Below are 26,386 nucleotides of genomic sequence, written 5' to 3' on the forward strand. Positions count from 1 at the left end.
CACCAGGTTCATCACGCACCCACTGCAACAGTCACAGTCAACCACCCCCTTTAGATCCAGCCCTGGTGAGTTAAACCTTGCCCTGTGACAATGTGATGTGATGTCTTCACCAGGTTCATCACGCGCCCTCTGCAACAGTCACAGTCAACCACCCCCTTTAGATCCAGCCCTGGTGAGTTAAACCTCGCCCTGTGACAATGTGATGTGATGTCTTCACCAGGTTCATCACGCACCCACTGCAACAGTCACAGTCAACCACCCCCTTTAGATCCAGCCCTGGTGAGTTAAACCTTGCCCTGTGACAATGTGATGTGATGTCTTCACCAGGTTCATCACGCGCCCACTGCAAGTCACAGTCAACCACCCCCTTTAGATCCAGCCCTGGTGAGTTAAACCTTGCCCTGTGACAATGTGATGTGATGTCTTCACCAGGTTCATCACGCACCCACTGCAACAGTCACAGTCAACCACCCCCTTTAGATCCAGCCCTGGTGAGTTAAACCTTGCCCTGTGACAATGTGATGTGATGTCTTCACCAGGTTCATCACGCGCCCACTGCAACAGTCACAGTCAACCAAGTCACCCCCTTTAGATCCAGCCCTGGTGAGTTAAACCTTGCCCTGTGACAATGTGATGTGATGTCTTCACCAGGTTCATCACGCACCCACTGCAACAGTCACAGTCAACCACCCCCTTTAGATCCAGCCCTGGTGAGTTAAACCTTGCCCTGTGACAATGTGATGTGATGTCTTCACCAGGTTCATCACGCACCCACTGCAACAGTCACAGTCAACCACCCCCTTTAGATCCAGCCCTGGTGAGTTAAACCTTGCCCTGTGACAATGTGATGTGATGTCTTCACCAGGTTCATCACGCACCCACTGCAACAGTCACAGTCAACCAAGTCACCCCCTTTAGATCCAGCCCTGGTGAGTTAAACCTTGCCCTGTGACAATGTGATGTGATGTCTTCACCAGGTTCATCACACACCCACTGCAACAGTCACAGTCAACCACCCCCTTTAGATCCAGCCCTGGTGAGTTAAACCTTGCCCTGTGACAATGTGATGTGATGTCTTCACCAGGTTCATCACGCGCCCACTGCAACAGTCACAGTCAACCACCCCCTTTAGATCCAGCCCTGGTGAGTTAAACCTTGCCCTGTGACAATGTGATGTGATGTCTTCACCAGGTTCATCACGCGCCCACTGCAACAGTCACAGTCAACCAAGTCACCCCCTTTAGATCCAGCCCTGGTGAGTTAAACCTTGCCCTGTGACAATGTGATGTGATGTCTTCACCAGGTTCATCACGCGCCCACTGCAACAGTCACAGTCAACCACCCCCTTTAGATCCAGCCCTGGTGAGTTAAACCTTGCCCTGTGACAATGTGATGTGATGTCTTCACCAGGTTCATCACGCACCCACTGCAACAGTAGAAGGCATTCCCATAATCATATTTGACTACAGTAGAAGGCATTCCCATAATCATATTTGACTACAGTAGAAGGCATTCCCATAATCATATTTGACTACAGTAGAAGGCATTCCCATAATCATATTTGACTACAGTAGAAGGCATTCCCATAATCATATTTGACTACAGTAGAAGGCATTCCCATAATCATATCTGACTACAGTAGAAGGCATTCCCATAATCATATTTGACTACAGTAGAAGGCATTCCCATAATCATATTTGACTACAGTAGAAGGCATTCCCATAATCATATCTGACTACAGTAGAAGGCATTCCCATAATCATATCTGACTACAGTAGAAGGCATTCCCATAATCATATCTGACTACAGTAGAAGGCATTCCCATAATCATATTTGACTACAGTAGAAGGCATTCCCATAATCATATTTGACTACAGTAGAAGGCATTCCCATAATCATATTTGACTACAGTAGAAGGCATTCCCATAATCATATTGACTACAGTAGAAGGCATTCCCATAATCATATTTGACTACAGTAGAAGGCATTCCCATAATCATATCTGACTACAGTAGAAGGCATTCCCATAATCATATTTGACTACAGTAGAAGGCATTCCCATAATCATATTTGACTACAGTAGAAGGCATTCCCATAATCATATCTGACTACAGTAGAAGGCATTCCCATAATCATATTTGACTACAGTAGAAGGCATTCCCATAATCATATCTGACTACAGTAGAAGGCATTCCCATAATCATATTTGACTACAGTAGAAGGCATTCCCATAATCATATTTGACTACAGTAGAAGGCATTCCCATAATCATATTTGACTACAGTAGAAGGCATTCCCATAATCATATTTGACTACAGTAGAAGGCATTCCCATAATCATATCTGACTACAGTAGAAGGCATTCCCATAATCATATTTGACTACAGTAGAAGGCATTCCCATAATCATATTTGACTACAGTAGAAGGCATTCCCATAATCATATTTGACTACAGTAGAAGGCATTCCCATAATCATATCTGACTACAGTAGAAGGCATTCCCATAATCATATCTGACTACAGTAGAGCGAGATGTTAGAGATCTCAACTACTCCAGGTGCCCATTTCCTCTCCCTCGCTGCCTTTGCCTTCCCCGGCTCTGAACAGAGTCAGGTGCCCATTTCCTCTCCCTCGCTGCCTTTGCCTTCCCCGGCTCTGAACAGAGTCAGGTGCCCATTTCCTCTCCCTCGCTGCCTTTGCCTTCCCCGGCTGTGAACAGAGTCAGGTACCCATTTCCTCTCCCTCGCTGCCTTTGCCTTCCCCGGCTCTGAACAGAGTCAGGTACCCATTTCCTCTCCCTCGCTGCCTTTGCCTTCCCCGGCTCTGAACAGAGTCAGGTGCCCATTTCCTCTCCCTCGCTGCCTTTGCCTTCCCCGGCTCTGAACAGAGTCAGGTGCCTATTTCCTCTCCCTCGCTGCCTTTGCCTTCCCCGGCTCTGAACAGAGTCAGGTGCCCATTTCCTCTCCCTCGCTGCCTTTGCCTTCCCCGGCTCTGAACAGAGTCAGGTGCCCATTTCCTCTCCCTCGCTGCCTTTGCCTTCCCCGGCTCTGAACAGAGTCAGGTGCCCATTTCCTCTCCCTCGCTGCCTTTGCCTTCCCCGGCTCTGAACAGAGTCAGGTACCCATCCCAAGCTGGGTGGACTGGGTAACGCTTGGAAAAATCAGGTTTGTGTATTCGCCCCGAGAGGGGATCGATCCACAACCGCGAGAGGCAAGCACAATACGCACAGCGTAACGGAGTTTCACATTCTGTCCCGTGACGTTAGAATCAGTGTCTCTGCCATGTTCAACCCGCGGCGGGACAGTGATGTTACCATGGTAGTGTGTCAACAGGGAACCTCAAACCGCATCAGCGAGGAGAGGGTTACTGTGGACGAAAATCAGTTCTGCAGCCTGACAATCAGATTCAGACACAATTGTGGATTTCTTTGAGGACATATTTACAAGGTGTTAGATGAGACCCTACCAAGCTTTCAATCGGTTTAGATGAGACCCTACCAAGCTTTCAATCGGTTTAGATGAGACCCTACCAAGCTTTCAATCGGTTTAGATGAGACCCTACCAAGCTTTCAATCGGTTTAGATGAGACCCTACCAAGCTTTCAATCGGTTTAGATGAGACCCTACCAAGCTTTCAATCCGTTTGCATGAATTGCTCACTAATGGTTCGTTTGTTCAAATAGCTCAAGGCAAACAAACCGTATCCCGACGTACTTGGTGTTAACGCCCGACGTACTTGGTGTTAACGCCCGACGTACTTGGTGTTAACGCCCGACGTACTTGGTGTTAACGCCCGACGTACTTGGTGTTAACGCCCGACGTACTTGGTGTTAATGCCCGACGTACTTGGTGTTAACGCCCGACGTACTTGGTGTTAAAGCCCGACGTACTTGGTGTCAACGCCCGACGTACTTGGTGTTAACGCCCGACGTACTTGGTGTTAACGCCCGACGTACTTGGTGTTAACGCCCGACGTACTTGGTGTTAACGCCCGACGTACTTGGTGTTAACGCCCGACGTACTTGGTGTTAACGCCCGACGTACTTGGTGTTAACGCCCGACGTACTTGGTGTTAACGCCCGACGTACTTGGTGTTAACGCCCGACGTACTTGGTGTTAACGCACACCGTTCGTCACGCCTCACACACCGTTCGTCACGCCTCACACACCGTTCGTCACGCCTCACACACTGGGCTTGTGGAGTGTATGTACTCACTGTGTCAGGGATTTCAGGGACTTAAGGATGACGTCAAAGGTGGGCCTGAGGTCAGCGACGTCACTCCAGCACCTGTCCATCAGACTGTTGAGCTGTGGCGGCGCCTTACGCTGCGGGACCTTGGGTCGGTGTGGGGGGTTCTCCCGCTTCATCACCTTGTCCAGGATTTCTGCAGGTAAAAGATAAAGGTAAAGGTAAAGGTAAAGGTAAAGGAAAAGGTAAAGATAGTCATATTTTGCCGTACGATGTTAGAGATCTTAAAGGACCAGACCATGCTGTTTTAAAGGTTATTAGAACCACTAACCGATGACTGAAGGTTAGAGAAATGCACCTAAAGATTCCAAAAATGTAAAGAAATTCACCGATTCGTAGCTTTATCATTGTGATTTAATTAAAAACGTTCCGCCAAATTCGTCTGCTAAACGAGACTTCGAAATGGCCGCCAGTAGACGAGAACCGGCTGTGACGTCATTTCGTGTACAGCTTAGGCTCAAGTGGGCGTTTGCCTACATCGAGCATCAACAACACGCCGAAGGAATGCGCACGGCTGCTGATAGCTATGAAGTATAGAAAAAAGGTTCAGGCATCAGTTGTCACCTTTTTCCGATGGGCTTACAACTTCTGCAGCAAGACTGATTAACTGGAAACGGCCAACACGATGTGCTGTGTTTCGCGACACTTTCTTCCAATGTGAACGCAGTTAAGCCGGCAAGAAAACCTGGCACACACAAAACAGCTGTTGCCTGACGCAGTTCCAGTTCCGACAATTGTTGACCACTCACAGGAGGTCAGAAACCGGATACCAATGTCATCAGAACGATCTGCTTTCACTAAACGCAGACGAAAGGAAGTGAGTACATGTATACTGAATGTGTTCTGTAAGGGATAGGGGTTCAGTGTCACTGGGCGTTTTTGTCAGACTGACAGTATTTGTAGTGGAATGGCATCTGTTCCTAATTTTAAGCACATGTGTTAAGATTACAGATTAAAACATATATCTGTTACTACATGTCCGTCCCCATGCACCCACCTTAAAGTTCCCTCTCTCTCTCCCTCTTTTACACTCATCTGGGTAATCGATGAGTCTCAGGTTTAATCAGTGTCCGTCCATATACACATAGACATTCACACAAACACACACACGTTGTTATAGTTGTTATCTTTTAATTCAGTGTTGTATTAAATGGATAAAGAAATCGTTAATGCAGCAAGCTTGCATGAATAATTTGCTGTTGTCCTTTTTTGGCTCACGTAAGTGTAGCCTATGCGATGATAAACTTTGTCTGTCTGTGCGTGCGTGCGTGCGTGCGTGCGTGCGTGCGTGCGTGCGTGCGTGCGTGTGTGTGTGATAGAAACTTTAACATTTCCGAGTCTATGGATAAAGCTCGCATAAGAAGATTACGTCTCGGTCAAAAGTGTTTGACGTGTGTGATAGAAACTATTTGAAGACGTCACATTATGACGTAAGAGGGTTAGACGTCACGCAAAGGAATTACTGAAAATCTCGGTCATTGTTATTGTGAGCGGGCCGAGACTAATTGGCAGATCCAGGGTCTCGCTTTCTTGCACAGTTTCACCTATGCTTACTGTGTGTGTGTGTGTGTGTGTGTGTGTGTGTGTGTGTGTGTGTGTGTGTGTGTGTGTGTGTGTGTGTGTGTGTGTGTGTGTGTATCTGTGACGGAGTGATTGAGTTTGTGTTACTGTTTGTCGATTTCTTACGTGAGCCTTGAAGGCTTCGCCTCTTGTTTCAGATCAGGTTCTGTAATACAGTAATTATAATTAATACAAGTACAAATTCATGTTTGCAGTCATACTCATAGTGTGTGAGTGTGTGTGTGTGTGTGTGTGTGTGTGTGTGTGTGTGTGTGTGTGTGTGTGTGTGTGTGTGTGAGTGTGTGTGTGTGTGTGTGTGTGTGTGAAAAGCACTTTGATACTTAAAACATCTGTGTTATTTGATTTTATTACAAAACTGCAGTCAGAATATTAAGCAGACCTATTCCAACAATACATTTTGATCAGCAGTAAATGTAATGTCAAATTATGAACAACAATCATGTGAGCAGATATATCTAACAGAAACAAATAGTCTAGCAAAATAATACAACCAAGTACATGTTCGGACATCATCATCCACATCAAAACATTGATTGTAGGAAGAGCACAACTCTGTGTTATTACCACTGCTTCAGTCAAACTGCCAGTTCAACTTTATCTCTGTGGGTTTTTTTTTCTCTCAGAGTAACATGGGAAAAAAACCTTTAAAAAACTTGCATGCTACAGAGCTGGATTGTTTCTAGTGATCATGCAGCATGATTTATCCGCATAGAAAACTACTGAAACACCTAAACAGAAATAACAATGTCTACAGAAAAAATCGACTGTTTGATTGCTGTCTGTAGTACTCCTCTTGCTAACAGTGGCATTAAAATAATTAAAACTAAGCTATGCTCTCTTGGGGGGGGGGGGGGGGGAGTGCTCTAAGTACTTTTTGTGTCTACATAGGCAAAACAAAACTATGCAATGTTTCAGATTTCCTGACCCACCCTATGTTTTTCCTCCTTATCCTGGACTATTTTGGACTCTTACAAAAACTTGTGTACTTGAAAAATGACAAATCTTAATTTTGCAGGCTTACAAGGAAATTGACTCTTCTCTTACAACCAGAATACACCATGATTTCAAGCAAATAAAAAACTACATGCACCTGAGAAAAAAACACTTTAATTCAAGAAGTTAGACCTCCTAACCCCAGCTTTTCAATTCAATTCAATACGTTGTTGATGTTGATTATGGAGCTTAACGTCCTCCCAGGTAACTATAGGGACCTATATTGGGACATGATTTTTTATACAATGTTAAAAGTGTAGGGTGTAATGGGGGGGAGGGGGACTGGAGGGTGACGGGGTGTAGTCGCTAATAAATTTAAAGGTGTGTTTATTATCTAATATCCCATGACCTCCCTTCTTTGTCTCTGTTACTTCAGTATGGGTATATATGTTGTATTTTTATAGCTCAATAAATACATCATGGACTCAAAAAAATATATGATAGTGCAGATTCCGATTTGGGCGAAGAACTACTTTGCTCCCGACCTTTGACCTCGCGCCGAACAATGTGACACATTTGTATGAAGTTCCAAAATCGTATTGCACGGCTCAGAAAACCATATCAGTTGCACGCAAAAATGAATCTCAGAACTGATCTGATGTATGAGATGCAATAAGCAAACGTTTCTTTCATTATGAAAGCAATGCAGGTGGGAAAAAACGAACATTCAACTTACAAGATAACCAGATGCTAGCGAACCAAAACAAAAACACGAGTACCCTCCCCTTGCTTCGTTAGCAGACGACTTTTGAGAATCTGTCAGACCGTCCTTACCTGGCACGGTTGGGCTTCGCTATCATCAGCTGTTTCACGTGTTTTGCGAGCAAGTCTACTCTTTTGCCTGGCTCTGCAGTAAGTCCACATTGGCGATGAAGGTATCTAAGAACTTAACATGTGTGTATTTTTCCGTAATCCAGTCATATTCTTTCAAAATGCAATCAAGCGGCGGTGACAGACTTGGGTCCTGTTTTCCTCGCACCCATACCAGTTTAGGTTCATGCAAACACACTCGCAAAACAGTTTATCATGTAGATACATTTCAAATAGGGAGCAAATGGTTAAATCTACATATGTGTTCCCTAAAATTTGCTTCTCTGTCAATAAGACTAATTGTATAATAATGCGTTCGAAAAAAACAACGTGGAATCGATTCTGAATCGAGTCGAGTAAGCCAAATGGGGGCCAAACCGGTTTCCCCGTTCCGCCGACCTGAAACGCAAAAGAATTGTGCGCTTCAACTAAATGGATTTCTATAAGACTTCATTACTTTCTTGCAACTTATGAACCTTTACTTAAAGCTTTTAAACGGTCTGAAAGTAGTGTTACCGCGTACTTATAGATGCACTCATTCGTTTTATTTTTTCAGCGACGGTCACTTAGTTTAAGGTTGCAAAAAGGCCAAGTCTCGCTGAAAACACTGTTTCACACTCCACAGATCGCAACAGTGCCGCTAGTAGTCTACACTTTGTGTTTGATGGTAGAATGGGATATACAGATTACAACACTCGTGGTTTTTTATATGGCTTGTATTTCAGTCAAGACCCAGCGGGAATATCAATCGAGAGCCACTCGCCAAAGGCTCGTGTCTCCCCAGGGTCGGACTAGGCGAAGAGGAGGGGGGGTTGCCAGTGGTGGCCTAGGGGGATGTCCCCCCTGGCGGCAGGGGCGGATCAGTTCATTTTATGACTGGTTTTTTTCAAAAGTATATTGTGAAGATATGGGTGTGAAGGCGCGAAGCGCCGAGCCGACGGCGCTTCGCGCCTAGCTTGCTAGGGGGGTCCGGGGGCATGCCCCCCCGGAAAATTTTGAAAAAAAGGATGCAAAATGGTGCAATCTGGTGCATTCTGAGGATGATCATTACCAGTTTCAGGCAGCAGATTTTGTCACTGATTAATACCCCAAAAATTGAAACTCAATGTAAAATAAAGAAATGCATACCTCATTCAATATTTTTATTTTTTGGCTGGGGGGGGGGTCCGGAAACCCTAGAACCCCCCCCCCCCCCCTCGTTGTGGGGGTCAGGGGGCGAAGCCCCCTGAAGCTGACGGGTAGGTCATATTCTGAGATAGGAAAATGGTCGCTCCTTGCATGAGACGGCATAAAATAAGCAATAATAAAAAAAAATTAAATAAGTAAGGTACATGTTTAGGCGAGGGGGGGGAGGTTGCGCAACCCCCATAACCCCCCCGGTAGTCCGGCCCTGCTCCCGATGATATTCATCCGCTGGGTCTTGACTGAAATACAAGCCATATAAAAAACCACTCGTGTTGTAACCTATACATATACCAGACATTTTGTTTTGGCTGGTGTACAGAATAACATCACATAAAATCGCACTCGCAAAACATACAAAACACATAGAATGTACACATCAGTACACACATAACCCAAACCACACATATCCATACCAGCACCATCACACACATATCCACATACATACTCTAGTTTGTACATTATAAAAATAAATACATTATGATTAATATCATTACTAGTCAACTTAAATTAAGGCTCAAAATAGGTCTTAAGATGGATGTTATTTAGTGTAATGAAGAGATTATAAAAACCAAAAAAAGCTATGAGAAAGAAAAGTATGAAAGAATTATGCCCATTCTCCAGTGAAAGTTCTGCTGATTGTGGTAACTTTTTTTTCTGTCTAAAACAGGCATCAGGTTAACTGAACGAGCTGTTTGAGGGGGTGGTGATCCTAACACTGGCCTATGGCAACACTGGCCTATGGCAGCTACAACAAAGCTCTGCATACACAGCAAGACTACAATGCAACAGTGCCCAGACTTTGACTGCTACAGCTAGACCAGTTCACAAAGCTCAAGTTGTCACCAAGCAGGACGCCCCAACTGGCGACCAACTATATAGACTGAGGCTGCCTATCTCCAAATCTGACAAAGCAAGAATTGTTACGCAAGCTCCACATTTCTGTTTGCAGTTTAAGCCGACCTTAAGTATGCAATGGTTATGCACATCCCCCCCACACACACACACCCCGCAGTTGAGAGTTGTAATGTACCTTTTATTTATCTTACATACATTTGAAGCCTGTGTAGCTCTGTGACAGAAAGAGGTCTCTGATGGCAGCGACCAGACAGGCAGGAAGAACTTTCCTGTTCTTTCGGAAAGTCAGTGAGTGTGCAACTTGTCAGTATGTTCTGAACACATCAAAACATTTTCTTTAATTTAAGCTACATAATATCATGTGGATGCACTGATTGGGTGTAAATAATAACAGCAATTGGTACAGTCAATTCACTAAATGTGCAACAAAACCCTAATCATCAGACATTTTACAACAGCAAACTTCAACAGTCCTTTTACTTTCCTGAATGTCATTATTATTTATTAAAACATGCATCTAGAGCAACATACATATAAATCTTCTTTTATTAAAGTTCACCTGAAATTCAGGCTGCTTTCCCATGCAAAGTACAAATGCAAGTGTCCATAAACCAGGGTTTAATACATGTAGTATGTGAGTGAGTTCTGATGAAAAAGTGATTGTGTTGTAATATTGGTTATTACTGAGTGTTGATGTTACAATGATTACATTATAAAAACAACAACAACAGAACAATGTGAAGAGCAAACTTCTTCTGTGGGCATGCAAGTGAGTTAATCTTGTGTGTGTGTGAAACTATATTTGACTGAGTGTCACATTTAAATGACAACAGTTTTCTTGATAGCCTTTAAAAACAACAACAAATACATACATTTAAAAATCAAACAAATATAGGCACCTCAAAAAAAGTTGTATGTACACCTTCGTGGCTGGTGATGCATTCTTGCTCCCCTGCAAGTTTTCATTCTACAATGTACCTCAGGCTTGCTTTCTCTCTCTCTCAAATCTGCCCCTCCCACACAATACAACAGGTACAGTGGCCACTCTGACACCAGTCTCTGAAATAATCAAGAACAGTTAAAACTGCGATGAGCTGTTGTTCTTTTACTCGTGAATGCAATGCATGAACACTTAAACAATATCCCACTTATTCGCGAGTGCGTTGACAAGGCGAGAGTGAAAAAATAGCACAGACTCGAAAGCAGACGATAAGTTCAGCACAGAGAGCGGGCGTGTTTACCTTTGATCGCTGAGACAAACAGAGTCGCAATTTTCATCGTCACTGTCTTTTCACTACTGCTGGAAGTGGCCTCCGCTCCTCATCTTTCATGCTTGATTCGAGGAGAGAAACTGGTAGTTCGAACATGTACGGTTCAATTTCGTCTGCAGTCACGCTTGTTGCCATGTTGGTAAACGGCATCTTCACACTGTGTGACGTCACGGATAATTTATTCATAAGCCAGTCTCGCGAAGATCACGCGGCACAATGGCGGGTCGTTTTGGAGAAGAAATCCGTCGCTTCGGTCACAAAATTCGTCGGATTACGGCCTTACAAGATTCCGAAGTAAACCAAACATTGTTGAAGACGGTAAGAAAGTGGTTTTCTAACTAACTGCAAACATCGGGAAGTGTTCGGTCGCGCAGGAACACGATTCGAAGCGTTTTTGACGCTAAAACAGCATGGTCTGGACCTTTAACTTTTGGTTACAACATGATTTTATTCAGATAAAATAGGGTGGTGTGTCATACAAAAATATAAACTTAGGACCACACTTCCTATTTAGAGAAAGAATTGTACGTATTATAAAATACCACTTCACACCTAAACAATGGGGGATTCAATCAAAATGCAAAAGTTACAGGATCACTTGAAGTCACGTCACCTATTATGAAGTAATTCGCTCCACAGATGCAGAAGTAATTGGCATTTTTATGGGTGGCATTTTTTTTTTGTGTGGGGGGGGGGGTGGGGGTGGGGGAGGTGTCACCCTATACAAACGTTAAAGCATAACTTGAAGAGTGACGTCACCAACCTGTGACGCCGAAAAGACCATGCATAAACTGAAGTTAATGTACACCAAATATGAAGTAATTCGCTCCACAGGTGCAGAAGTTGGCTTTTGTTGTTGTTGTTGTTGGGGGGGGGGGGGGGGCGGGGGTGTCACCCTGTACCAAAGTTACAACATAACCTGACGAGTGACGTCACCAACCTGTGACGCTGAGGAGACCACGCTGTGTGTCATAGGGCACGGAGCGTAACGTCACTTCCTCCATGATGATGCCGAAGCCGTACACGTCCCCCTTCTGACTGCCTCCCGTCTGGCGGTACCCCGAGCAGTACACACTCAGGTGTTCGGGGGCCAGCCACAGTAACTCTGCACACATTCAACAGGTGTGATTAACAAAGGGGAGTAACCCGAGCAGGACACACTCAGGTGTTCGGGGGCCAGCCACAGTAACTCTGCACACAATCAACAGGTGTGAGAAACAAAGGGGAGTAACCCGAGCAGTACACACTCAGGTGTTCGGGGGCCAGCCACAGTAACTCTGCACACATTCAACAGGTGTGAGAAACAAAGGGGAGTAACCCGAGTATTACACACTCAGGTGTTCGGGGGCCAACCACAGTAACTCTGCACACAATCAACAGGTGTGATTAACAAAGGGGAGTAACCCGAGCAGTACACACTCAGGTGTTCGGGGGCCAGCCACAGTAACTCTGCACACAATCAACAGGTGTGAGAAACAAAGGAGTGTAAGCGTACACTAAGCAACAACCCCCGACACAATCTTTACTTCCATCCCCATTGTTAAATACCGCAACAACCCCCGACACAATCTGTACTGCCATCCCCATTGTTAAATACCGCAACAACCCCCGACACAATCTGTACTTCCATCCCCATTGTTAAATACCGCAACAACCCCCGACACAATCTGTACTGCCATCCCCATTGTCAAATACCGCAACAACAGACTTGCAGAACTGTAACACGATCATAATTATGTGTTCTCTGTTTGCATGTCTGTCCAGTGTTTTGTCCCCCATAGAGCATAGTAACTCAAAATGTCCCAAGATAGGCCAATTGGTCTGAAGTTACATATGTGAGCGGAGCCCCTAACGAGCATTCAACGGTTCTAACCAGCTGCATTACGATGGACGCAGATTCGATCGCGCATGTCAGTGTCCTTGAACTTTTAGCATGACATGTCCTCTTCACCACTCCTGACGTCAGACAAATAATACGACACTTTGTGGTTTTGATTTGCATAACACATGCACTTTTCGTAGGTCTAACTTAGTTCCCCCAGTCGTGCATTTGGAGAACACACACACACACACACACACACACACACACACACACACACACACACACACACACACACACACACACACACACACACACACACACACACACACACACACGAACAAACACAATAACAACAGAGTCGCCCATTAAAAGGATGGTATTAGCGGTCAATGTGACGTCATCAGTACTGTACTGCTGACGGAGAAGAAACAAAACATCCCCGCACCACAGGGTGAAAGTCGGACGTAACAATCGACGATTTTCGGAAATAACTCCATCGGGTTTGTTTTGATTTTGGAACAACAAACTGAGTGTTTTGTTGACTCTGAAAATGGCCTTTACATTATATATTATACAATGAGTCGTTCAAATGCAGAGTTTCGAGTGTTCAAATACGTGAGCCCTCCACGCTATGCAATAATATTGATCTTCCTATGCTCTCTTGTTATCTGAGTCAGAAAAGTGATAGCATTCCTGGAGCACGTAAAAAGAAAAAAGCTGAAAATACAGACAGACATATTAACGATTATTGACAGCTGTCAGTAAACGGTAAACTTTATGTCACACAAAAGGCGGTTCTCGCTGGCATTGCATACTTGTGATCTGTGTGTCTTGAATTATTCTTCCTTAATTTAGCTAATAAATGATGACGCATAAGATGTTTGACATTCTGCTACGTTCAATTAGAAGCAATGTTGTTTTGAATGGTGGGCCTGTGCTTCGACAATAACCATTCCATGCAATATTTCCACTTTTAGAGCGCTCATCAATTTTGTCGTCGTAAACAATACCACGCCGTAGACGGTGACACGCCTAGTTTTTTCCACCGCAGGAACAACACCCAATTCGTTCCCCCGCAAGACGAACAACATGGTAGGTGTCTCCAAATTAATGCCTTAAAATAGTAGATAACCAGACTTTCTAGTATTGAAGTTTATATCATACTGTCCGGTACTTTATTTTGCATTGGATCAGCTAGTTGTCTTACCATTTACACTCTCGTGTACTACATAAGAGAAGAAATGTCATCAAGACAAGTCAGAAATACTGTCTCCCACGTTAAAAATGTTGAAATAACACAAAGCACGGTCAACAGAAGGGCTTAAATCTTTTTGCTGGTCAAAGTCAAACTACTTGTGGATACTGCTCTTCATTTTTAAGTTTAAGCTTACCTTAGTTTAGACTCACGATCGGTTCAAAGATCAACAGTGAAATTTGACGGGGTAAGATCCCCCGCAGCTTGGTCGATTTGCCTGCTACACCCCACCGCAACACTAGGGTAAGATCCCCCGCCGTTATGTTTATCAGAAAAAAATGACATACAGCTATGATTTTTGTGTAAATCCACTAATTATGGATGTGATTGGACTCTGACATCTTCAGATGTACTCCAACATTTGGCACGAGCAATAAGTCACCGATTAACCATTGTTTTAGTGTGTGTGCGTGTGCGTGTGTGTGTGCGCGCGTGCGTGCGTGTATGTGTGTGTATGTATGTGCGTGCGTGCATGTGTGTGTGTGTGTGTGTTTGAAAGAATTGCACATAAATATGTCCACTTTACACAGGAAGCTGTGAGGTTGTTACTTTTTGCTTTGAGTCCAGAGATATACTCTGACAGGCATGCAAGACTTCATACGATGAGGAGAATCGTTTGTACTTGAAGGATTGTGCTTTTTAACAAAGCAGAATTATAAAACAAAAACAAAAAGCACTCAACTCTCTGTCTCATTTTTTGTGGTCATAAACAAAACAAACCTGATTAACTGCGTGTCATATAAAACTGTCGAGCACACTTATTCTTGAATGTTATGGAAATTAAAAGAAGTTGTTCCTCTGCAAGTGTGTGAATGTAGGCATTATAGTAGCCTATATGTGTTACAGCGATGTTAAATATGCTGTTCCATGTATACAGGTTTGGTGCCTGCATGCTTGTTCATATGATACTGGTAATCTACCTGTCGACCAAACCTCTTGTCACAAACTATGCAAAAGGGAGATTCGTTGCCATGTTTCTCACGTTTGTGATTGTCCAATGTTCGCTTGTGTTTGTATGCTGATCCGCATTCGTCACACAAATGGAGGAGACCAACCTTCTTCGGTGTAGAAGTCTGTAAAGGGACTGTCTCACCTATAGTCACCTCACTACTGATGTCTAGGTAGCTGTCGATTACTTCCCCAGACACCTCCCCGGCAGATAGCGTGTGGTCGCTGGTCTCCATCTGTCAAATAAAAACGCTTCAAACGTTTCAGTTTTGCTGTGCATGATGTGCTTTTTCAGCGCGCATGTGCGGGGGGGCGTAGTAGGCACTCCGGCAAAAATGCGGGGGACCTTATCTGGTGTCTGCGGGGGACCTTACCCACTGAGAATCGAGTACCACAAAATAACGCTAGATTAGAGCAGCTTATCCACGATGCTGGTGCCCAAAAACGCGCATACAAGGCTGCAAGGTATCGAAGATTAAACTGTGAGTATTAAAATAGTGCTTTAAATGGTAGTTCTAGGTTAATTTGTACGAAATTGAGACCTCTCTGTATAATTTTCACGGACTTCGGCAGAAAATCGAACGCCACTGTTCACGAGTACACAACAAGACATAAGTTACATATTATACGTATAGCCTAGGCAATTCTGCTTCAGAATATCTATACTTGATAATGTGATTTGCCACAACGTACCTTCACAGGGCAATTCCTTTGCGAGATAACAATTTTGCTTCCGCGTGCGGGGGAACGAATTGGGTGTTGTTCCTGCGGTGGAAAAAACTAGGCGTGCCACCGTCTACGGCGTGAATACATACACAAACGATCTGCGTCATTTGCTATCCACAACAACATGTTCGATCAGTTAAGCAGTAATAAAGGAATTCCGGGGAGAAACAAAACTCTGTCGAGTTTTTATGGGTTGCCGAAGAGTTGCTTCCCATTGTTTGTCGTTTTTACATTTAGTCAAGTTTTGACTAAATGTTTTAACGTAGAGGGGGGAATCGAGACGAGGGTCGTGGTGTATACGTGTGTGTGTGTGTGTCTGTCTGTGTGTGTGTGTGTAGAGCGATTCAGACTAAACTACTGGACCGATGTTTATGAAATTTCACATGAGAGTTCCTGGGTATGAAATCCCCATACATTTTTTTTAATTTTTCAATAAATGTCTTTGATGACGTCATATCCGGCTTTTCGTGAAAGTTGAGGCGGCACTGTCACGCTCTCATTTTTCAACCAAATTGGTTGAAATTTTGGTCAAGTAATCTTCGACAAAGGCCAAGGTTTGGTATTGCATTTCAGCTTGGTGGCTTAAAAACTAATGAGTGAGTTTGGTCATTAAAAATCTGAAAATTGTAAAAAAAATATGTTTTTTATAAAACGGTCCAAATTTACGTACATCGTATTCTTTATCATTTTCTGATTTCAAAAATATATAAATATGTTATAATTGGATTAAAAACAAGCTATCAAAATTAAAAATATAAAAATTATTATCAAAATTAAATTGTCCAAATCAATTTAAAAACACCTTCATCTTATTCCTTGTCGGTTCCTGATTCCAAAAACATATAGATATGATATGTTTGGATTAAAAACACGCTCAGAAAGTTAAAACGAAGAGAGGTACAGAAAAGCTATCCTTCTCAGCGCAAGTACTACCCCCTTCTTGTCAATTTCACTGCCTTTGCCGTGCGCGGTGGACTGACGATGCTTCGAGTATACGGTCTTGCTGCGTTGCATTGCGTTCAGTTTCATTCTGTGAGTTCGACAGCTACTTGACTAAATGTTGTATTTTCGCCTTACGCGACTTGTTATATTTAGTCAAGTTTTGACTAAATATTTTAACATCGAGGGGGAATCGAAACGAGGGTCGTGGTGTATGTGCGTGCGTGTGTGTGTGTGTGTGTGTGTGTGTGTGTGTGTGTGTGTAGAGCGATTCAGACTAAACTACTGGACCGATCTTTATGAAATTTGACATGAGAGTTCCTGGGTATGAAATCCCCGAACGTTTTTTTCATTTTTTTGATAAATGTCTTTGATGACGTCATATCCGGCTTTTCGTGAAAGTTGAGGCGGCACTGTCACGCCCTCATTTTTCAACCAAATTGGTTCAAATTTTGGTCAAGTAATCTTCGACGAAGCCCGGGGTTCGGTATTGCATTTCAGCTTGGTGGCTTAAACATTAATTAATGACTTTGGTCATTAAAAATCGGAAAATTGTAAAAAAAAATAAAAATGTATAAAACGATCCAAATTTACGTTTATCTTATTCTCCATCATTTGCTGATTCCAAAAACATATAAATATGTTATATTCGGATTAAAAACAAGCTCTGAAAATTAAATATATAAAAATTATTATCAAAATTAAATTGTCCAAATCAATTTAAAAACACTTTCATCTTATTCCTTGTCGGTTCCTGATTCCAAAAACATATATATATGATATGTTTGGATTAAAAACACGCTCAGAAAGTTAAAACAAAGAGAGGTACAGAAAAGCGTGCTATCCTTCTTAGCGCAACTACTACCCCGCTCTTCTTGTCAATTTCACTGCCTTTGCCATGAGCGGTGGCCTAACGATGCTACGAGTAAAATGGCATTGCGTTCAGTTTCATTCTGTGAGTTCGACAGCTACTTGACTAAATTGGGATCAGGTAAGCGTTGCCTGTGGACAGGATAACTCTGCGGTTGCCTATGGGACACTGCCACATTTACGTCTTGAGTTACTGCCCTTACTACTATCAAATCGAAACTTCGTCGATAGAGACATCACCTAGGCCAGGGGTGTTCTCTATCGACGGAGTTTCGGGCTGTTGTGCGTGCATAGTACCCGCGTCGGACACGGAGCCGTCTTGGAGCCTCTACTTTTTTGTTTGTTTGTTGAGACATCGCCTGCAAAAACTCCAGATACATTATTGTGTGATTCTAGGCGTCCCCGAATTGTTGTTGTTGTTGCCATAGTTTACGTTTAGAGCTACTGCCCATACGCCGAGGCCATGCAAAGGATTCTTTTAAGGCCAGGGGCTACACACGTCTGAAGTCAAAAATCGTGTTGTGTGTTCAAGTGGTCAGTTTTGAGATTTTGACATATTTATACCAAATAATCCTTTCTAATTCAGGTTCAACCGATGTTTTTCACATAAAAAACTTATTTTATGCAAAATAAAGGTGTTTCAAAACCAACTGTGTCAAGAATTTATTTTCATTGTGTGTTGAAATGCCAAAAATGCATTTGTTTGACTGTTAGTTACGCCAAATTCTCCCAACCCCGTTCCGACATGACACATACCGTTGGAGAGCTTGTGATTGGCCTAGATCGGTCACGTGACCAACTTTCACCTCGCTACGCTAACTTCCGGCATTTTGGAAATTGGTCATTGCTCTTCTTCTTCTTCTTAGTGATAGGTAGCCAACATCAGCATGGTGATGAATCTGCTACGCTTGGGTGATGGTGGTTCCGGTCTATTGCTTGGTCAGGGGTGAAGTTCAGGGGGTGGGGGGGAGGTTGGGGGTAGGGGGGGGGATAATGGGTCAGTGGAGAGTTGCCAGCCTGGCCTGAAAGGATGCCAGGGATGGCGCTGTGTCAGTTTCTACAGGCAGGCGGTTCCACTCTGGAATGGTGCGCGGGAAGAATGTTTTCTGCCTGTAGGCTGTCCTGGAGTGGGGGATTTCGTAGGACAGAGCGTGGGTCTGCCTGGTCGTGCACTTGGGTGGGCTTGGCTTTGGTGCGTGGTTGCTCTTCACTGCGACAAGGTCGTGGTGGACTTTGTAGAAAGTTGTTAGTCTCGCTCGCCTCCGTCTGCTCTCAAGCGTAGGCCACTCAAGGTCTTCGAGCATGTTGTTGACGCTGGGGGTCTGGCGGAAGCGATGCGACACCCATGTGGCTGCTCTTCTTTGGACCTTTTCGAGAGAGGCACTGTCTTCAGCGGTGTGTGGGTCCCATACTGGGCTGGCATACTCTAGGATGGGTCGTACTAGTGCCTTGTATGCAGCCGCCTTGACCTTCTTGTTGCTGAGCTTGAAGTTGCGTCTAGCAAAGCCAAGTGCTCTGTTCGCCTTGGTGGTGATGTTGGCGATGTGGGTGTTCCACTTCAGGTCTTTGGTCAGGGTGACGCCGAGGTATTTGGCCTGGGTCTCCTCCTGGAGTTTCTGGCCGTGGAGCTGGTACTCGTATGGTAGGGTGGTACGGCGTCGGGTCATGTGTACGGTGTTGCATTTGGCAGGATGGAATGCCATCTTCCACTTCTGTTCCCAGGACGCCAGTCTGTCGAGGTCTGTTTGGAGGTTTTCTTGGTCCGCTGCTGTCTTGACGTCAGCGTGGCACGCTGTGTCGTCAGCGAAAAGTCGCGCAGTCGAGGTCAGGTCTGACGGGAGATCGTTTATGTACAGCAGAAATAGCGTCGGTCCGAGCACGGACCCTTGAGGAACGCCACTTTCCACTGGAGCTAGCTCTGAGATGGCCCCGTTGACGACGACGGACTGCTGTCCGAAGTTTATCGAAAATATCGGAAAACATGGATACAAACGCTCAAGATTTGCAAGATTTAGTGCCAGACAGGACTCCGCTTGGTCGGGGAAAACGTTCACGCAAGCAGCAGTGCAAAGAAGCAGCCAAGGCTCGCTGGCAAGCGAAAAATGCTGACGAGAACACGATCGGCGAATACCATTTTTGCAAGTGGAGATGTTGATATCTCGAACGATCTGCTTGCTGATGACAACAATGGAATTGTACCAGCTGAACAACCGTGTACTGCCAGACGAAAACTGGATGTTATGAAAGACTACGTTGCTGCAGCTGACGAAACGGACAGTGACAAAGAGCGGTGCTTCATTGAGTTGAAAACTTTGAAGTCTCTGTTTTGGGCGGTCGCTTGTGGCGAGTGTGGTGGAACCCTGTCGGGGTGCTTTGGAGTTTGGTGACAAGATGGGATATTCAAGAGAAATAAGACTGGCTTGTGAGGTATGTAAACTCATTTTATAATTACTATTTTTTTTGTATTGTGTTATTTTGCCTTGTTAGTTATTACCAGCTCTCCCAAACTGAGTCTCTCTCTCTTGGAATTTTTGTGATTGAGTTTCAGTTGTCACTGTCAGTGTGGGGGAAAAACTACATAATCTGAAAGCTGTAAGCCCTGATGATAATAGTATTACAAAGGAAATATATTAGTGATTATTATCAGTGCTCTTTTTCTCTCCCACTCTCTCTTTCTCTCTCTCAAACTCTCTCTTGCTCTCTAGCTTTTTTGTTGTTTGTTACTAATCTTTTTTGTTGTTTTTGTATTTACCAGGATTGCACCTTCACGAAGCAGCAGCATTCATGTAGCCGACTTGATGGGAGCAACAACATCACGATGGGGTTTGACGTCAACAACTCCATTGTCATGTGCTTCAACGAGTTAGGATGTGGCGAGGCAGCTCTTCGGAAGTTCTCTGCCATCATGTCGATTCCAGGATTGTCGCACAACACCTATCGGCGTATCTCCAAGAAGGTGGGTGGTGCACACAGAGAGGTGACTGCAAATGTCTTGCAGGCAGCTGTTCAAGCTGTGCATGATGCCAATGCACATGGCGACCCGGACTTTGACAACGGTGACAACAGTGACGAAGGTGGTGACGCAGAGTGTGCAGCTAATGATGGTGACAGCAGCGACTCTGCAAATGTTGACAGTGACGACGACAGTAGTCATAGTGGCTCTACTGCTAGCACAGCAAGAAGAGACAGTGATGATGAAGGTGAGGGTCGGCATTGATGGTTACATCGGTCACGAACATTTGCCAACAACTGTTGTTGGACATGGTGTTGAAATAGAATATTTTTTCGACATGATTAATGGACACACTAACCCCGCTTACTTGCCTGCTAATGTTGTCAGTGACCAAGGCTTTCATTTGACTAATCTAGAAGAGGGATTGCATCAGGCTTTTGCTGTGTCAAACTACATCCTTGCAACATTTCAGGAATCGACCATTGCCATTCACGGTAACCTGGATAGTCAGTGTTTTTATTTGTTTGATTCCCATGAAAGAAACAGAAATGGCGATCATTCTTCAGGTGGTGCTGCTGTTTTGATGTCATTTGATTCTTTTGCAGATTTGACTGTTTTTCTAGAAACACATTATCAATTCCTTTACCAATTAACACCTGTTCATTTTTCTCCAAGTTCTATCCAAACTTCTGCTAGTCAGTGTGGACAGAACAAGCTTGGTTCATTCAAACCAGGTCATTCCAGTATGCCAACAGATTTTTGTACTCCAAATCCAGTCAGTACTGCTAGTACTATTAGTGACACTGACAGAGATTAAAAAGAAAAAAACAAATCAGCGCAAATGTACCACTTCATCTAAGACTCCTTTGAACATGAAAGGGAAATGTGCCACTGACAGTGACAATGTTGGGATTGAATTGAACCCACAACAGCCTAATTCTTTGTCAGACATTTTTGTTGAACAGGAAAGTATGTCTGTGTTTAACAATGGGCGGAACATGGAAGAAGCTTTTCTACATGCAAATAGTACTTACACTGAATTGAACATACAGGATGTTTGTGAACTTGAACAAAGTTATTTTCCTGGCTTGAGTATGGAGGACATTTCGGAACATATCTCACTTGAACACGCTTATTTCCCTGAGTCACGCACCAGTCATTCATGTGGAAATGTTTCTATGATACACACAGCAACAGCTGAAAATGAAATTGATGCTGATGACAACTGTCATGCTCGTGCTGATGATGACATCAACCTTGGACTTGAACCTGAACACAATTTTTGTTTTTCGCAAAGAGCACATGCTATCAGGGATGTCGTTAGGTGTCGGACATCGGACATTTATTGATGAAAATCCCCAAATGTCCGATTCACATTGCCGCATGTCGGTCAGATGTCCTATCGTTTTAGCCTGAGCGTGGTCATTGTCCGATATGTACTCCATTCCTTCGGACAGCGCGATATTCGTTAATTTTCATTTCAAGATACAAATCTTCTAAAAGACCGAACGCTCTCGTGTTCAGCTGACACTGAAGTTGCCAGTGCCGCGTGCGGATCTTTTCTTTTGTCGGGAATTCCCGAACCGTTTGCGGTATGCGCCGTTTGGGTATTTATAACCGTCTCGGTGCAGCGCACTGATCTAAAAATAGTGGATTATTTTTAGAATAGATCAGTGCATGCTACAGGAGTACGGGAGACAACTCCAGCGGCTCTGAAGTTGTTCATGTTGGTTTCTTTTTTGTGGTTTCTTTGAAACAAAACAAATACAACATTATACGCACACTGTGTTGATGTATTTACTATATTATGTGTGTGTTCTACAGCGCGCGCGCATGGGTGTGTGTGTGTGCGTGTGTGTGTGGGCGCATGACTTTGGAACAATTCCATGGAATGTTATAAGCTGTTTGGCGCAAATTCATAATGTCCTATGAAACTTTCTGAAAGCGGTCAAATGTCCTATTGATGCTGAAGAACTCAGGACATTTGTCCTATAGGTATGAATTTGTAGCAACATCCCTGTGCTATTGAAGCAACTGTAAATGTTTCATCAAGACTGCCTGTCCATGATTTCATCAATGTTGAACACTCTTTTTCACAGAAAGACAGACGAAAGCGACGCCGTGTTTCCAAAACTAAAACTACAAATGTTTCTCTTGACAGTGCCAACTCGCATGTCCATGATTTCATCAATGTTGAACACTGGTATTTTTCACAGAAATGGATGGCGCAGACTAACATGAACATGTGCTAGAAAAATAATGTAAAATGTTTAAATATAATCTAATGTCAGTTGTGGGCAAACACTTAACCAAAGTTAAAACGTGACCTCAAAAATGGGGTAATATGCAAAAACTTAAAAAAATATATCAATATGTGATGTCATGTTAAAGCTGTCTGCAAGCAGATTTCTACACCTTCTCGTGTCATGGCCTATCCGATTCCTTATATCTCAAAGTGTCTTCCACTTAATTTTCAGCCCCCTAGAGCAAGTCATTTGGCTGCAATCAAAGGAAACAACAAAAGCAACGAAAAAGTTTTTATTTTACTGCGTTTTAGTGAAACATGCAGCCAATAAACACATATTCACTTGCAAAATTATACAACAAACTGTATCAATACATGTTTGTCACATTGCATTCCAAAAAAATTATCTACGATACCAAACCTAGAAAATAAACTGTACTTACATGTATGCGCGTCTATCTAACCGCACCTGGGATAACTGCAGTGAGTCGTCAAAAATAGTGTTTTTTCTGTGCGCTTTTTGCAAATAATGCATTAACAGCACACACATTTGCTTGCAGAATTAAACAACAAATTTCACTGATAGTGATACATGTTAGTCATTTTGCATCCAAAAAGAATGATCTACGACTCCAAACTTTGAAATATATTCTGTCAACACGTACTTCAGTTTAAGGCCTAAGTACTTAAGCATTTAGGGTCGAATCTACTTCCGCTATATTCGAAAGGGTGTGCTTGCCAGCTTCTTTAATGCAAAAAATTGAAAATATTATTCATGACGTTGCATTAAAAAAAAAAAAGCTTTCAGATCTTAGAATGTCACTTCATGTTTAGACAAAAACTTCAAATTGTTAAAACATGTCATTTTTTTTTTTTGGGGGGGGGGGGTAAAAACTTAAAAAAATACTGAAATTTCATGTTGCAAATGCCTTAGTGGGCAAAAACTAAAAAATGTTAAGGTGTGACTTTATTTAGGCACATTTCAACTCGCTTCTCATCAAGGATAGCAAAAATGTGATTCAAAAATTTTCTTATTTGTATATTACACTATTTTTTTCCGATCAAATTAATTATTACAAAAATAGTCTAAAGTGACAAACTATGAAAATCATGCATTTAAAAAAAACCAAAGCTTTTAGAGCTTTCTGATGTCGCTGTAACACTTAAAGCTGCCAGCAAGCAGATTTCTACACCTTCTTGTATGATGGCCTATCCAATTCCTTATATCTCAAAGTGTCTTCCACTTTATTTTCAGCCCCGTAGAGCAAGTCGTTTGGCTGCAATCAAAGCAAACAATAAAAGCAACGAAAAAGTGTTTATTTTACAACGTTTTTGTCAAACATGCAGCCAATAAACAAATATTCACTTGCAAAATTATACAACAAACTGTATCAATACCTGTTTTTCACATTGCATTCGAAAAAAATTATCTACGATACCAAACCTAGAAAATAAACTGTACTTACATGTATGAGCGTCTATCTAACCGCACGTGGGATAACTCTGCAGCAGAGCGTATATTGCACGCTCTGCTCCGCAGTGAGTCGTCGAAAAATTAATAGTGTTTTTTTCTGTGCGTTTTTTGTAAATAATGCAATAACAGCACACACATTTGCTTGCAGAATTAAACAACAAATTTCACTGATACATGCTAGTCACATTGCATCCGAAAAGAATGATCTACGACTCCAAACTTTGAAAATAAACTGCACTTATATTAACATATTCTATCAACCCGTACTTAAGTTTAAGGCCTAAGTACTTAAGCATTTAGGGTCGAAACTACTTCTGCAGTTGCTGGCCCGTAGAGTGCGTTCTTTCACAAGCAAACATGCTGATTACATAGCGACTGCTTTAACGCACCTCGAGCTTACATAGCCAAGTCAGTGCTCAAATAGCGATTTTCTCCCGAATTCCTGAGGGTAAAGGGGGACAATCACATTTTCGTTGTGTCTTAAACACACGACACAGCTCCCTCTGCTCTTGGCGTGGGTCCAGAAAGGGGGCTAGCTGCCCTTGGTGGCGTTCCCACTCGCCCTGCAGGAGTCCTCGTGATTCTCGGGAGAGAAGTGAAAGTCGCTAGAGGGGTGAGCTTCAGCTCACTCTTTGTCTAGGGACGCTTTTGTTACCCTGCTTTTATCCTGCCTTTTTAACCCTGAGCTGTTTGGCTTGTTTTTTCTTGGTGACCGTACCGTACCTAGTAAGTGATGAGCCAAGTTGCTAAACACAAACTGCCAAACACCACCTTTGCTGATAGGCGGGAAACGTTCATCTGGGTAGATAACTACCTTCCAACGGATACCACTGCTCTGAGGGAGCAAGATTGGTCCCTTAATATGGACCAAACAGCAAGCGGTTCTGACCGCGCCCCAGATATTCCCATGGAATCACTGAATGAGACTGACCGGGCCAGCCGGACTGGTCAGTCCCCAAAATCCAAACAGCTTAATAAAGCAATCACCAATGAGAAAACCAGCATATCTTCTCCTTTCAAGAGAAAGAGATTGCGGGAGGACGACCCTGAGGGGGGGCAGAGCTCTCCGGAATCTCTTCTCTTCCGGGATAGCCCCCCACGCTCTCAGATTACTGATCATTTTGAGGAAGACTTCACCGAAGTCAATCGTAAGAAGCCCAAAAAGAAAAAGAAGCAAAAGGTCCTCTGCGGGGGTCCCCCTCTTCAGGGAAACACAGGTATTTTCCATGCAACATCTGCCCGGGGGGTCGACACCTCCCAACCCCTAACTGAATCACAAGAAAACCAGACAACTCAACAGCCACTACCACCTGCCAATACACACACACACACACACACAACAAAGACCCCGAAGAAAACTTCTTTACCAACCCAAGCAACCTCCTCCCTCCTTCTTAGAGTTCCCCGTGGTGGTGCAGGACCTGAAGGAGGGCCCTGCAACATTGCAGGGACTCGGCCTCAGGAGGAAAAAAACTTTTGACCTTGCCATCGGCGAGGTCAAAGAAATACGCATGCTGGCAGTTGGGAGCGTCCTGGTAGGGTGCTCCTCAGCATCACAACAAAACAAGCTATTGAGGCTTGACTCGATCGGCGGCATCAAAGTGAAATGCCACCGTCCGGAGGTAACAACCGAAGGTGTCATTAAACGCATACCCACAATACATTCAGGAACAGACCTGTCTGAGATGGCAGTGGGCGTGCGCGTCCGGATGGAGGATGGGAGTCTTGTAGAAAAGGGCCCCTCCTCGGTTCGATCTTTTCGCCGTCTTCTCCTTAGGGATGGGAAACCGTCTCAGGCGGTCCGTGTCACGTTTACAACGGCAATTCTTCCAGACAGTGTCGTTCTGGAGAGTGAGGTGTACGACGTCGAACCCTACACTCCTCCAGTGCGGCGCTGTACGAAGTGCCAGAGACTATCGCACCTAAAACAACAATGCAAATCAAAAGTGCAGATCTGCCCCCGATGTGGCTCCAAGGGCCACGACGGAGCGACGTGCACCAAGGCCAAACATTGCGTAAACTGCAAGGGCGAGCATTCCGCCGCTTATCTTGGATGCCCGGAAATGAGACTGAGGCTGCAGGCCAATAAGATCAGGTCGGCAGCATACATACCATATTCTGAGGCCCTGGATCGGGCGCGGCGCGAGCTCGCCAAACAACAAAATAAAACAGCGACTGCCCCAGCGGAAATGAGGGACTCCTTCTGGCGTCCC

At 43.9% G+C, this 26,386-nt stretch overlaps 3 protein-coding genes across 3 annotated transcripts in view; 1 reads left to right on the forward strand and 2 right to left on the reverse strand.

The window, feature by feature from the left end:
- Positions 1–4,373, reverse strand: part of LOC138970504 (atrial natriuretic peptide receptor 1-like) — a 19,542-nt gene extending 15,169 nt beyond the window's left edge. Inside the window, exon 1 of the mRNA XM_070342956.1 lies at positions 4,214–4,373. Within this exon, the coding sequence (XP_070199057.1) occupies positions 4,214–4,365 (152 nt within the window). The 5' untranslated portion in view covers positions 4,366–4,373. The remainder of the gene's footprint in view (positions 1–4,213) is intronic.
- Positions 1–26,386, forward strand: part of LOC138970506 (uncharacterized) — a 339,583-nt gene that overhangs the window by 240,685 nt on the left and 72,512 nt on the right. The gene's annotated exons all lie outside the window — the stretch shown is intronic.
- Positions 11,874–26,386, reverse strand: part of LOC138971925 (atrial natriuretic peptide receptor 2-like) — a 36,614-nt gene continuing 22,101 nt past the window's right edge. The window contains exon 5 of the mRNA XM_070344771.1: positions 11,874–12,046. Coding sequence (XP_070200872.1) covers positions 11,874–12,046 — 173 coding nt within the window. The remainder of the gene's footprint in view (positions 12,047–26,386) is intronic.

This window comes from Littorina saxatilis, linkage group LG7 (genome assembly GCF_037325665.1).
Source record: "Littorina saxatilis isolate snail1 linkage group LG7, US_GU_Lsax_2.0, whole genome shotgun sequence".
Lineage (NCBI taxonomy): Eukaryota > Metazoa > Mollusca > Gastropoda > Littorinimorpha > Littorinidae > Littorina > Littorina saxatilis.